Below are 13,325 nucleotides of genomic sequence, written 5' to 3'. Positions count from 1 at the left end.
AGATTATGAGATGCATTATTTGCTTGGCCAAAGAGATGTGTCTTTAATCTAGATTTAAGCAGAGAGAGTGTGTCTGAACCCCGAACGTTATCAGGAAGGCTATTCCAGAGTTTGGGAGCCAAATGCGAAAAAGCTCTACCTCATGTAGTGGACTTTGCTATCCTAGGTACTACCAAAAGTCCAGAATTTTGTGACCTTAGGGAGCGTGATGGATTGTAGCGTGGTAGAAGACTAGTTAGGTACGCAGGAGCTAACCCATTAAGGGCCTTATAGGCAAGTAATACTATTTTGTAACTGATACAGAACTTAATAGGTAGCCAGTGCAGAGACTGTAAAATTGGCGTAATATGATCATATTTTCTTGACCTGGTAAGGACTCTAGCCGCTGCATTTTGGACTATCTGTAGCTTGTTTATTGAAGATGCAGGACAACCACCTAGCAGTGCATTACAATAGTCCAGTCTAGAGGTCATGAATGCATGCACTAGCTTAATTTTAACATTAAAACAATTAATTCACCACTGTGGTCCTTCTAAATATAAACTCCAAAGAAAACACCGTGCAACTGAAGAACATTAACGAGTCATTTATTATTCTGAGTTCACTACGCATGTGACGATGAACATAATTTCAGACTGATTGACGCAGAATAACCCATTGCACCATAGGCTAGTACAAATGCAGTTGCTGTCGCTTTTGTTATTTGGTGACCATTTCAGATCAACTTTAGACACAAAGACCACTTATAGGATTTCAGCTCCTGGCAGATGCATTTACTTGGGACTGGACCACTAGTGAATAACACTGTGAGGTTTGCTCTCTCTGTCAGAAGTCAATTTTGTCCTAAGCGTGTATCCGTACGAGGAGCCGGTGAGTGGATGGCGATACATTATTATGCGGTTCCCTGTATTTTCCTTCTTTTGTTACATTTTTCTCACTCTCGTATTACTTACAATCAGTATATCTTACATCGTGTTTTAAAGACGGGCTTATTAGGTCATCTGAATCAGTGTTCCTTGTGTTAGTCAGATACAGTTTTATATTTTTCCATGTATTTTCCCCCATATATCGAATTGCCATTTATATGTTCTAGACAGAACTCGGTCCACTACTCGTATTGTAAAGTTGGCACGATGAATCACATAAAATGCTTTTGTTTGTGTTTCATTCTCCTCGGTCACTCGTTTAAATGCGTGTCGCAGTTTTGCAGCAGAAGTACAACGCAAACACGCGCCGCAATGATCGTGTGAGGGAAATTCACGTTAGTTTGGGTACTGTATATTGTTCACGCCAGATGTTTCAGTTGCAATTTCACGCTTGCACCAGCTAATGATCTGCCTTCTGCTTGTCGCTTGTGTTGCTGCCGTCTCCAATATTACCAGAAGTCATGTTTTACTTTGCCATTTTCTGTTTGTTAGTCTTACAATATAATGTTATTGATGTACTGTAAATGTTTTAAGTTATTGTTATTTGATATTTTATTTATAAAAATATTAAATATATAATATATAATATTCATCCATTTATGAATCTATGACGTGATATAATTTTGTTTGCTCAGATAAAAAAAAAACAATTACAAAAAAGTACATTAAAATTGTATAGGATTTTTTTGTGGAGCTTCAAATCCAGAATGCATTTTATTTTTTATTTTTTTAAAGCCCAGGAAACACAGAACATTCCCATATGGACCCCGTTTGGTTCTTTTCTTTTCTTTTCTTTTCTTTTCTTTTCTTTTCTTTTCTTTTCTTTTCTTTTCTTTTCTTTTCTTTTAAGGGAACCAAATAAGAACGCTGTGGGAACATTCTCTGTAGGCTACAAAAATAACCTACAGAATACGTTCTAGGAATGTTCTCTGTATGTTATTTATAACCAAAAACTATCCTTCACAGAACCTTGAGGTTTTTGTAACAAAAGTGGACATATTTTCTATACAGAACGTTCCCTATTTTTTACGTTTAGGTTATTTTTAGGTTTCCTTTTTATAACCAGAAACAAATGTTCCCAGAACACTCCGGAAACCAACAATTGTTAATCGAGAGGCTCATAAAACCTTGAAATTCTATGCACCTTTTTTTTTAAATTAATAATTATTTAAATCATTTAAGTAAAATATAGAAAAACAGTTTAATGTTTATATTATATATAAAATATAAAATAGAGAGCGAGAGAGACCATTTGTGCCAGTGGTTTCTATAATCCATTAGGCTTATGCTTTTGGGGAAAACAGTCCATGCCATTAAGATTTATACATTGATCAAATTAGCCTCCATAGTACTGAAAAACATGGCAACATTATATTTGCAGACCATTGGCGTGGCATCCCTGATGTTCTCAGCATGAATGTTGTTGAGCCGTATGAACCCGTCCAGCACCACTGGTTCTACAACCAGCAGGTGGACTCCAAAGACTCCTGGCAACCCTTCAGTAGAGAAGACTCACAGCGGCTGGAGGATGCTTACAGTCGAGGTCCTCCATTGACTTCTTCTTAACAAAATTTTAAAACCATTGGTTGCTTTTGATGTTGCTTTAAGTATAGTTTATTAGGTCATGGCACAAGTCCATATGTTTGAATGTTTAACCATTATATCTGATTTGTCTGCAGTGGGGAAATGTGAAAAGGATGAAGTGGTAGTGGCTACAGATGGAAGAAGGTATGACGTCAGGCTACGTGAAAGGAAGCGTTACTCCGTGTATTGGGAACAGAAGCCCGCCGAGGTCAAACGCTGCTCCTGGTTCCACAAAGATAGCAAAGACATGACCTACACTCCTTACAGTGAAGAGCTCAGTGATATCCTAGAGGTGAGAGACCCAGATTTTCTAGAACAAATCAAATTTTTCCAGCTTTTCATACTTAATCATTTTTCTTTATTCAAAAAAGGACGCCTATATGATTGCAGTGACCCTGGACGAATGGAAGCAGAATTTGGAGCTCCCAACGGGGGAAACTGTGATCCTTCACAATCCCAAGGTATTTTCTGAATGTAAAGCTCATGGTAAACGGCCTCTTTTCTGTTCACAAGTTACATTTAGTCTCTCTGGTTGCATTACCTCAGCTCATGATGCAGTATCCCTCCAGCTGCAAGGACTTTCCTGCTTCCACGAATGAACGAACTCAGCCCAGGACACTAAAGAGAGGAATTGAGAATATTCCAGTAGAGATACCAGAGGGTGAGTGTAGCGTTATCAAACTCTATTTAAAATCTTAGTGACTTACCATTTTATTCATCGTAGGCATGTTTCTGACACAAAAACAGTCCCTAAAGTTCAAACCTCATTTTGGCCAGTATTTCTAAGGCAGAAATACCTCCTTCATGTAGGCAGTCCCAGAATGCATTGTGACAAGCTCAACCTTGATGGCAAGTGGAGAGAAATGTTGATATTATACCTATTTTCTTCAATACTAAAAAGATGTGAACAAAACAAAGTGTGGAATGTTGGACACTTCATGCACTCAACTGTTGCAGCTTTAATTACATAGTGAAGTGGGAGCGGCTATCAGACTCTGATTATGAATGACAAAATACCCTTATATAATTCTTACACTACATGGTTGAGTACATGGTGCATATGTAAATAGTGCATAAGTGCATAGTGTATAGTGCGTCATTTGGGATGCAGCCTATAAATAGTGAGTTGCTCATGAGAAGCAGTATCTGTGTGGTGTCCACTTTACTTAGGTTGCTGCCTTAAAAGGTACCTATCTATGTAGGCAGTAGATGGCAAGGAAGCTCACTAGATAGATAACTAGAGGGTTAGTGCTTTGTAATGTGTGTTTCCTAACAATATCTGTCTTTTGACATCATTTTCTTGCTGTGTTTTTGTAGGAGAACCAGAGATAGTAGACCACCTGGTGTTCATGGTTCACGGTATCGGTCCGGCCTGTGACATACGTTTCCGTGGCATTGTCCAGTGTGGTGAGCCTTTATCATCTAAAACTGAATACATGCTCTTCTTCAGTATGATAGATTGTTTCACAACTGTTGAGCTGTTAGCAAGCCATGTTTATGACACGTAACACTCCATGTTACTGTACCATTTTTTTTTAAAGAAGTATTCTGACTTTTTTTTCATTCTCTGCTACAGTTAATGAATTTCGAATCGCCTCCAACAGCCTCATAAAGAGCCACTTCAGGCAGAGTGAGGACTTGTGCATTATTAGAAGAGTTGATTACCTTCCAGTCAACTGGCACAAAGTCTTGCATGGAGAAAGTACAGGAGTTGACAAGTAAGATATTTGACTCTTATTGTATTAGGGTCATTCCATGTCAACTCAAGCAGAGGTCCCCAACTCGAAATGTTCGATTTTGTTAATATTTTTTCTGGTGAAAGAAATACATAAATGAACTCTGGAAAAAAGCATATTTATGGCACTCGGACTGGTGTGTTCCATGCGATTGTTTTCATATAGGGAAACAAGATACATTTCTATGTTATTATAGAACATTATTTGTTCTTCAGTCATTCCTCTTTACAAGAAAAAAGTATCATCTGTATACAAAGTGACCCACATTTGGATTTTGACCACTGAACATTTTTAGATTTTCATATTTAGATCCCAGTATCTCTGGAACTGAACCACACAGGGCCTTAAAGTTAGTTAAGACCCAATAGGGCATTAAGATATTTTTAATACTTCTTGAGTTGCAGGCATGGAGAATAAACTTGAAAATTGCTTTTTCCCTCTTTTGAACTGTCACCATTGGCACATAATGCAACAAAGACTGCTAAAGTCAATAGATTTTACTAACAGACCTACCAATCTCTGTGTAAAAATAACATGTTTAAAATAAAATAATGATGCTGCCATCTTTCTGAAGTAATTTTTACCTCTGTAATTTGGCTCAGAATGACCCATTAATAAATGTATTTTTTGTGGAGAAAACACACACATGAATCTTTTACTGTTTTATTTCTATTTTTAATAGAGACATTGAGAGAATTACTCTCCCTAGCATTAGCCGCCTGCGTCAGTTCAGCAATGACACAGTGCTGGACCTTTTCTTCTACAATAGCGCTACGTACTGCCAGACTATGGTGGATACAGTGGCCTCTGAGATCAACCGTTTGCACAGCCTCTTCCTCCAGAGACATCCACACTTCACAGGACATGTTTCCCTGGTTGGACACGGCCTTGGTACATAGCTTTAGCTGTGCTTATCAGAACAGAATTACTGTTTTGGTTTGGTGATATAATAATAACCTGTACGTATGGACAGTACAAATATTTGATGTAAGTTATAATAATATGTCTTGTTTTACACAGGCTCATTGATCCTGTTTGATCTCCTGACCAATCAAGAGACTGATGCAGATGGCAAACCTCATGAGGTTTGTTCCAGTGCTATTATTATTGTTAACTAAAACTATTTAAAAAAAAATCTGTAATTGAAATCAAATAAAATATAAATATCACATGGTAATATTACACATTACAAGTTATAATAAAACTGTATATATATATATATATATATATATATATATATACACTTTGAGAAAAACAACATCTGAGGTTCTGGACATTACTGATGAATTTTGACATGATTTTAAAAAAGTATTTATTTATACTATTTATTAATGTTATATGGCTGTTGCTAATATTTTTATGTAAACATCAAAAAATGCAGACTCTTTAAAATGCCTTTGCATGACTTTTTGACTTGTCTAATAATAAAAAATATATTTGTTTGTATTGTAAAATATTATTATTATAATTGATAAATATTTTAAGATCATTTATTTTATATTTTTTTATTTCTTTTTCATCATATGACATCATATGACCCCTTTAAGCTCCATGAGGACGCTCATGTAGACACAGGCTGCAGTTCCTATGAGAGTCTTGAGGAGGTGCTGAAGGGCCATGGGTTGGAGGAGCACCTCAGTGTACTGCACAGTGAACAAGTGGATATGGAGTCCTTGGTCAGTTTTCTGTCCTGAATCACACATTAAAAACACAACACTCCAATTCTTCATTTTCACTCTTCTTATTCCAACTAAACCATTTCAGATGCTCTGCTCAGAGAAGGACCTAAAAGATGTTGGAATACCCCTTGGTCCTCGCAAGAAAATTATGAACTGTGTGAAGAAATGGAAGGTAATTATGGAAATTCCTTATAGCCCCTTGTTTAAAGGAGCTCAGTGGTTCATGGCAGAAGTGGAAAGGTTTGCAATGTAGCTTAATTGTGTGCGGTTTCCTCTCCACACCCAAAGATGGAAGGGAAGACAGATAAGAGTCCATTGTTTTATATTGGAATGTCTGTTTTGACACTTTCTAGTGACTACTTCTTGAATATCCAACAGCACTCTAGAACCGGAAGTGGACATGCAGCCCAAAATGAGACACACTCCCCGAGTCTTGGGATGAGAAACACTTATGAACATCAGACCCCGACCACTAGTGCAGTTGATTATCAGCATTCTTATGTTGGCATTGGACAAGTAAGTATTTGTGTTTAACATGTGTGTGTGTGTATATATATATATATATATATATATATATATACCGGTATATATAATTCTAAGCAGCACAACTGTTTCTAACTTAGATAATAAATCTGCATATTGAATTATTTCTGAAGCATCATGTGACATTGAAGATTGGTGTAATGGCTGATGGAAATTCAGCTTTGCATCACAGGAATAAATTAGATTTGAAAGTATATTAAAATAGAAACCATTATTTTAAATTGCAATAATATTTCACAATATTACAGTTTTTTCTGTAATATTGTATGTATATATATATATATATATTTTTTTTTTTTCTTTGCTGAAAATTATTAATTTATTTATTTTTAAATCTGTATTAGAATTGATTATTATTTTATTATTATAATTATTTATCTGTATGTTCCTCCACGTTTGGGCTGCTATTATCTGTTGAATCTCCATTGATATGAGTAGAAACATCTTAAAAATTCAAAGTAGCTTACTGTTTAAATTACAGTTGCCAAATAACAGCTTCTTTATTCCGCAGGTATCCATCGATTATCCTCAGTTAGCCTTTCATCCGCAGGCATTGTTTGCCATGGGTTCACCCATAGGAATGTTTTTAACTGTCAGAGGTCTGAAGAGGATAGATTCTAATTACAGCTTCCCAACTTGCAAGAGTTTCTACAACATCTTCCATCCAGTAAGACACTCTCCAAAACACTGAGAACCATACAACTTCCTTAGAGCTCTGTTCTTACACCTTGAATGTAATCTGTGCAGTTTGACCCAGTGGCGTATCGAATAGAGCCCATGATTTTGCCTCAAGACGTGGACTTGCCACCCATGTTGATACCCCATCATAAAGGCAGAAAAAGGATGCACCTCGGTATGTCAAGTCACTTTATAGAGCAAAATTGATAGTCTTTATATTCTAAAATTACTAAATGAAATGTCTTGGTGCCTGCAGAACTCAAAGAAGGTTTGACTCGAGTCAGTTCTGATTTATTGGGATCCCTCCGAATGGTTTGGCAGAGTATTTCTCAGGTCCCTTCGCCAGCACTCGCAGAGGGTGGAATCAGCTCCATGACCCCTACAGATGAAGTAGAAGGTATCTCTATCTCTTTTCAACTAATTTAATTATAAAATCCACCTCCGATTTTGAATGTTCCTTCTCAAATTTGAATATTTGTGGTGCAGTTCCACCAATGGAGCAGAAGGAAAGAAACTTCACCAAGGTGGGGATGTTGAATCGTGGGCGACGTATTGACTTTGTCCTTCAGGAGACACCGATTGAAAGTTTCAATGAGTACCTGTTTGCCATACAGAGCCATTTGTGCTACTGGTAAATGAAAAGCTCGCATGAAACGTATGTTTATATTTGTAGTGTATTGTTTATGTGCTCTGAAATCTATAATTCTTCCTGTTTTGTTTGCAGGGAGTCAGAAGATACTGCTCTGTTGGTTCTAAGAGAGATTTATGGAAATATTCCAATGAGAAATGCTCTGTCATAAATGTTATATACCTTTTGTATAGTACAACAAGCTTTAAAGCCAGTCCAGGCCACAGTGAGTCGATTGGCTCTACACATTTTAGCCAGTCAGCCAATAAATTACCTAAAAAAATGAACTTGAAATTGGAATCCTAACTGAACTATTGCCAGGTATTAGGATATTGTTGCAGTATTCTCAAGGCAGGCTTAGTAACATTTGATACACACAATATCCTTTTGTGCAATGTGTGCACTGTAATACAAACTGGCATTTAATGTAGGCTATACTTATGTAACTATGGTTAGTGTTTTCTAATTTTCCAATTAATTAATTACTATTATGTATTTATAATGTTTGGATATTTGTGATGTTTTTTTTTTTAATTATGTTATTCAACTGCTAACCCTAAATTATTTTTTTGTGCTGCCCGTATCTAAATTTGAGTAAGTTGTTAGACATTCTTCAGATACTAACACTGTGTCTTTAAGGCAGAATTCAGATCATAGCCACCAGGAAGTTCGTTCGTTTCCCATTTATCCATCTGGAATAGTGCGCCACACATTACAAAACATCCCCTTTCCATACAGAGTCATGAACTGCCCTCCCTTCCTCCGCCAGGAATTCCACACAGCCAATGAACACAACAGCAGTCCTGCCGTCAGGATTTACGAGACTTTCAGTCCGTCTCTTTAAATGTAGATGTTCAAAGGACATTCAAACTATTTATTAAGACTTGAAAAAAGATTTCATGAAGATGCCCAGCCTTTGAAAAAACATAACAAAAAGGTGAGGAATCGCTCTTATCCCCCAAGAATTTTACAGAAATGTTTCCCTTTTTTTCTTATCTGCTTGTTGGGAATTAAAACTCTCTCCGAACATGAAGCCGGTGATGTTATGATTCATACTCGCGCTGCTCACAAGTCAGAATAGTTTGCCTGTCAGAAGTTTCAAATTTGCTCTCAGTAGAACAAACATTGAACAGTTTCCTAGTAATAGTCCGTTAAATCAAATTAAATGTTTAAATTAATTTTAAAACGTTAATCTTAGAATGTTAAATTATGTCCGATTCATAAATAAGCCAGTGATAGTCAAGAACATTTGAAGCGAATTACGTGTAAGAACCGGTGAATTGTTTAATGAAAACTGTTCTAAAGAAAACATAAAACTTAACATAACCGGATGAAGAACATCTATAAACGCTCATTTTGCACTGTTTTAAAGGGATAGTTCACCCAAAAGAATCAAAGGGGTCATATGATGTTGCTAAAAAGAACATTATGTTGTGTATTTGGTGTAATGAAATGTGTTTATGCGGTTTAAAGTAAAAAAAACACATTATTTTCCACATACTGTACATTATTGTTTCTCCTCTATGCCCCGCCTTTTCGAAACGGAATAGATTTTTATAAAACACGTTACTCTCCCAGGATCAGTAAACAGTCCTCCATAAATGTGCCGGCGATCCACAGCACTAAGTTGATGTATTCCCTCAGCGACCAGCACGGATCAGCTCTAGGCATGACGAAGTGGATATCGTCCTCTTTTGGAAGGCCAAACAAAGTAGTTTCGCTTTCACAACGAAACACACGGCATCTTCATCTTCAGGACATGGCGGCAGTGGCAACAATACTACAGCGAGAATAAAGGTTTCGCCTTCTTTCTTTGTGTGAACATTTGGGTGGCGTTATGCAAATCTTCCCACATAGTGAGGTAGACATGTGGGGGCGTGTTAGAACGAGCCGTTTTAGGTAGGCGTGGCTGACTCTTAACTTTTATAAAGAATATCTCTTTGGATTTGAGACTTTAGTCTTTGCAAATTTACAGATCTTCTTTATGCACCAAGAGCTTGTAACACTCCAAAGAGAAAGGAAAAATTGAAATCGCATCATATGACCCCTTAAAGTTATATCATCAATATTTACAATTTACTCACCTTTCTGTTGTTCCAACCCCGTATGACTGACTTTCATCAGTGAGACACAAATGGAGAAATTTAGCAGAATGTTAGGGACATTAAAGTTCTCAGTCACTATTCACTTTCACTACAGAAAAATATGGAATAAAAATTAACATGATGGAGACATTGTTTTCCACGTATTCTCGTCCCAAGTCTAACAAAAAAACATTAAGGTTTGGAACAACATTATGGTAAATAAATAATGTTTCTCATAAAGCCTATCTGCTGTAGATGAAAATTTTACTTCAGAATGCTTTACTACTTCCATGGGAACATGTTTGTTTTCTTAACCTACCCATGTCTTTTAGGCTTAACTCAAATCACCCTTGTTGATTATGGTTCTGTCATAAAAATAATTAATCTGTTCATTTGAACGAATTTGGAGAAATTTAGCATTATATCACTCGCTCATCAATGGATCTTCTGCAGTGAATAGATGCCGTCAGAATGGGAGTCCAAATGGCTGATAAAAATATCACAATAATCACACAATTATGGATATGTTTTTTACAAACACACAGCTTTTCACTTTGCAAGACTTTAATTAATGGACTGTAGTCTGGTTTTTTATCAGCTGTTTGGACTCTCATTCTGATGGCACCCATTCAGTGCAGGGCATCCATTGGTGAGCAAGTGATGTAATGCTAAATTTCTTAAAATCTGTTGCAATGAAGAAGCAAACTCATCTTGGATGGCCTGAGGGTGAGAATTTTCTGCAAATTTTCTTTTTTGGTTGAACTATTCCTGTAAGTGACCATCTGGCTCAAAAGACCTTTGCATGTGGATTGCTTCATATTGGCTGGGTTTTCTCTTTTTTTCTGGTATTTCCAAGTTACTTGAGGCTGAAGGGTGAGGTCACACCTAAAAACACTCATTGCTTGGAAATGTGGAGTCTTGTGCCCGTCAGTTGAGTTACAGTGCTAGAGAGTAAAACTTTAGTTCTAGTCTTCTAAATCTGAAGTGAAGCGTTATCTTTCATCTTCATATACTTGGATCTCGACCCCTACTGTGTGCAGTGGACTATGTAATCGTCCCTTGTGGAAGGAGGATGTGGAAAGATGTTGAGTCAACAAAGGGAAGTTTCCCAGCTTGAGATTGCTCATGGTTCTGTGCCTCCGAAAAGAGTGTAGATACATCTGAGACCCTTCTGAATAGAATTTGTCATGTTCCTGAACTCTAGTTCTGCTTGTTGCATGGCATCCACGTAAACACACATTAGCACATGCCATATTTGCATTCTTTTCAGCTTGATAAGGTTTGTTTGATTCTTATTTTCAGAAGAACTTTATTCAGCTGTTGTCATTGTTTTTTCAGAGTAGCATTATAACAGAACTTTCAAATGTATCTAGTATGATAAAACAGCACTGCTTGACCCCACAAAAGCATGACCGGAAGGAGCGGAAGCGCTAAAGTGTAGCATAATAAAAGCTCCGCTGCTTTCGAGCCGTGTGTCACTCTCGTCTCTCATTAGCAATTGCTTCAAGCGGCCTCGTTTCGCTTGGATGGCTTTACGCCTCACTCTGCTTCATACTACGATGTTATTAAATCTTTAATACATTAGCTCATCCATGAACATGATTTCTGCCTGAGTCCCGTCGGATTGCGTCGGCTGTGGGGATGAAGACGACAACTCCCATGATTCCACACTCAGTCACCGCGTCATCAAACTACGCCTTTGTTTATTTTGAATACGTGCCCTCTAGCGGTGAAAACTTACACATTGTACCTTTAATTCTTTTTCATGACTTGTCAACAAATATTCACTTTTTTAATTACAAAATTCACCTTGTAAGTTCTTCCTTATTTAATTGATGATAATATCCCAATATTGATCTATAGTGCAAAAAAAAAAGGTTTATTTATTATTTGGTGATGTAGAAAGTGAAACAATTCATCACAGAGCTGACGATATTTACAGTGTACAATACCATGTTTATTAGAAAGCTAGACTGAGAAACAAGCTAGAGCAGAGGTGAAATGCAAAGAGGAAAATGTTGTATGTGTGTGTGTGGAGCTGTTAAAGGGGTAGTTCACCTTCAGTTGCTGGTCCCCAATTTTCTTCTTTTTTTTCTCCATACTATGGAAGTCAATGGAGACCATCAACAGAAGGTGAACTATCCCTTTAAATGGTTGTGGATGATGTGTGTCTTCAGCTACTTTTTGATTACTGAGACATTCTGTTGCTTTGACAAACCAGCCAACCAAATGTGTCCCAGAGCAACATCAGTTCAGAAATGTTCAGTGGTAGTGCTCAGCGGCAATGTGAGATCTGCAAATTTAGCTAGAAATGTGTCAGGTATGTGAGGGGAACCTTCAGCTGAACCTTTTGCCTGGAGCATTTACTCTAAATCAGAAGTTGTTTTGTGTACTGTAACGACTTTATACTTGTAGGTATAGAAAGTGTTATTTAACACTATGTTTGTTCACTTGTATCCTTGTTCACTTTAATTCAATAGAAATATGCTAATGTTCCGTTAAGCTTCTAAAATATCACTGTTGCTTTTGGTGTGAAGATCATAGACCTTGCATGAAGGAAACATAGTTATTTTAACTAAATCATTTTTTATGATTATCTGTCCAGATCTTAAAGAAATGTTCACTTGTCAAAATCAGTCAACATTTACTCATCCTCATGTATTTTGAAACTTATATAACATACTTTTACTTTGTAACGCAAAAAGACATGTTAGGCAGAATCTCCAAGCTGCCGCTTTCCAAAGAATGAAAAACTGATTTTCAGTGAATTACACCTTAAATTTTAGACTTTTTCTCACACAAAGCTATCAAATGGCTTTAAAATCTATTACACAAGTCATATAGACTATTATTATTATTCTTTTATTGTGCTTTTTTGGGGCATGACAGCCCTAGTCCCCATCCACTTCTATTGTGTGTAAAGAAGCAGCATGAGTATTCTTCAAAATATCTTATTTTATGTTCCATATAAGAAAGAAAGTCAAAAAGGTTTGTAGTGACATAAGGGTGCTAACCATTTTAATTAGATTAAATGAAATAACAAGCCTATCACCCCGAGTATTGCTGTTCTTACTGCACTCAATCTTTCCAGATACAAGCCTTTTTTTAGAACATAATATCACCGTTTTTACCATGATATGGTCTAAAAAAGATCAGCTAATCAGATTTGACCCACATATGAGATTGAACCTGAATTAGTTTGTCTCAAGAGATCACAGCAACATTTTCTAGTTTGTCTGTAAGAATTGTTATTAGTGCTGAACTTTGTCAATATCATGTCAGTGCTTGTTCAGAAAAACATGATCACCTAGATCACCAATGCAGGTCCATTCAGAACACGATGAGATAAACCTGTCGGGATGGATGCCTGATGCGTATCCCTCCCTACCAGCGTTCCATGGAATGTCCCACGTCTAACTAACAGCGTGTGTGTGTGTGTGTGTGTGTGTGTTTAGAGGTCATGTGCT

The 13,325-nt window shown here is 36.9% G+C and overlaps 1 protein-coding gene across 2 annotated transcripts; it reads left to right on the top strand.

Moving 5' to 3' along the window:
• Positions 1–731: 731 nt before the first annotated feature.
• On the top strand, positions 732–8,219 carry LOC107586212 (phospholipase DDHD2-like). Of its 2 annotated transcripts, none has more exons than XM_016273478.1 (17): positions 732–870; positions 2,308–2,469; positions 2,606–2,802; positions 2,882–2,971; positions 3,057–3,171; positions 3,828–3,917; positions 4,087–4,228; positions 4,929–5,137; positions 5,267–5,331; positions 5,794–5,922; positions 6,011–6,097; positions 6,304–6,441; positions 6,980–7,135; positions 7,216–7,321; positions 7,403–7,543; positions 7,633–7,777; positions 7,871–8,219. In XM_016273478.1, exons 1-17 carry the CDS (start codon positions 768–770, stop codon positions 7,944–7,946), a joined length of 2,151 nt encoding a protein of 716 aa, XP_016128964.1. In that variant the 5' UTR covers positions 732–767; the 3' UTR covers positions 7,947–8,219. The 2 variants fall into 2 exon arrangements, with proteins under 2 accessions (XP_016128964.1, XP_016128963.1); XM_016273477.1 differs by having other exon boundaries at positions 7,612–7,777.
• Positions 8,220–13,325: the final 5,106 nt, after the last annotated feature.

Source organism: Sinocyclocheilus grahami, unplaced genomic scaffold (genome assembly GCF_001515645.1).
Source record: "Sinocyclocheilus grahami isolate Dianchi unplaced genomic scaffold, SAMN03320097.WGS_v1.1 scaffold78.1, whole genome shotgun sequence".
NCBI classification, from domain to species: domain Eukaryota; kingdom Metazoa; phylum Chordata; class Actinopteri; order Cypriniformes; family Cyprinidae; genus Sinocyclocheilus; species Sinocyclocheilus grahami.
This window is presented reverse-complemented; position numbering and strand designations above follow the sequence as displayed.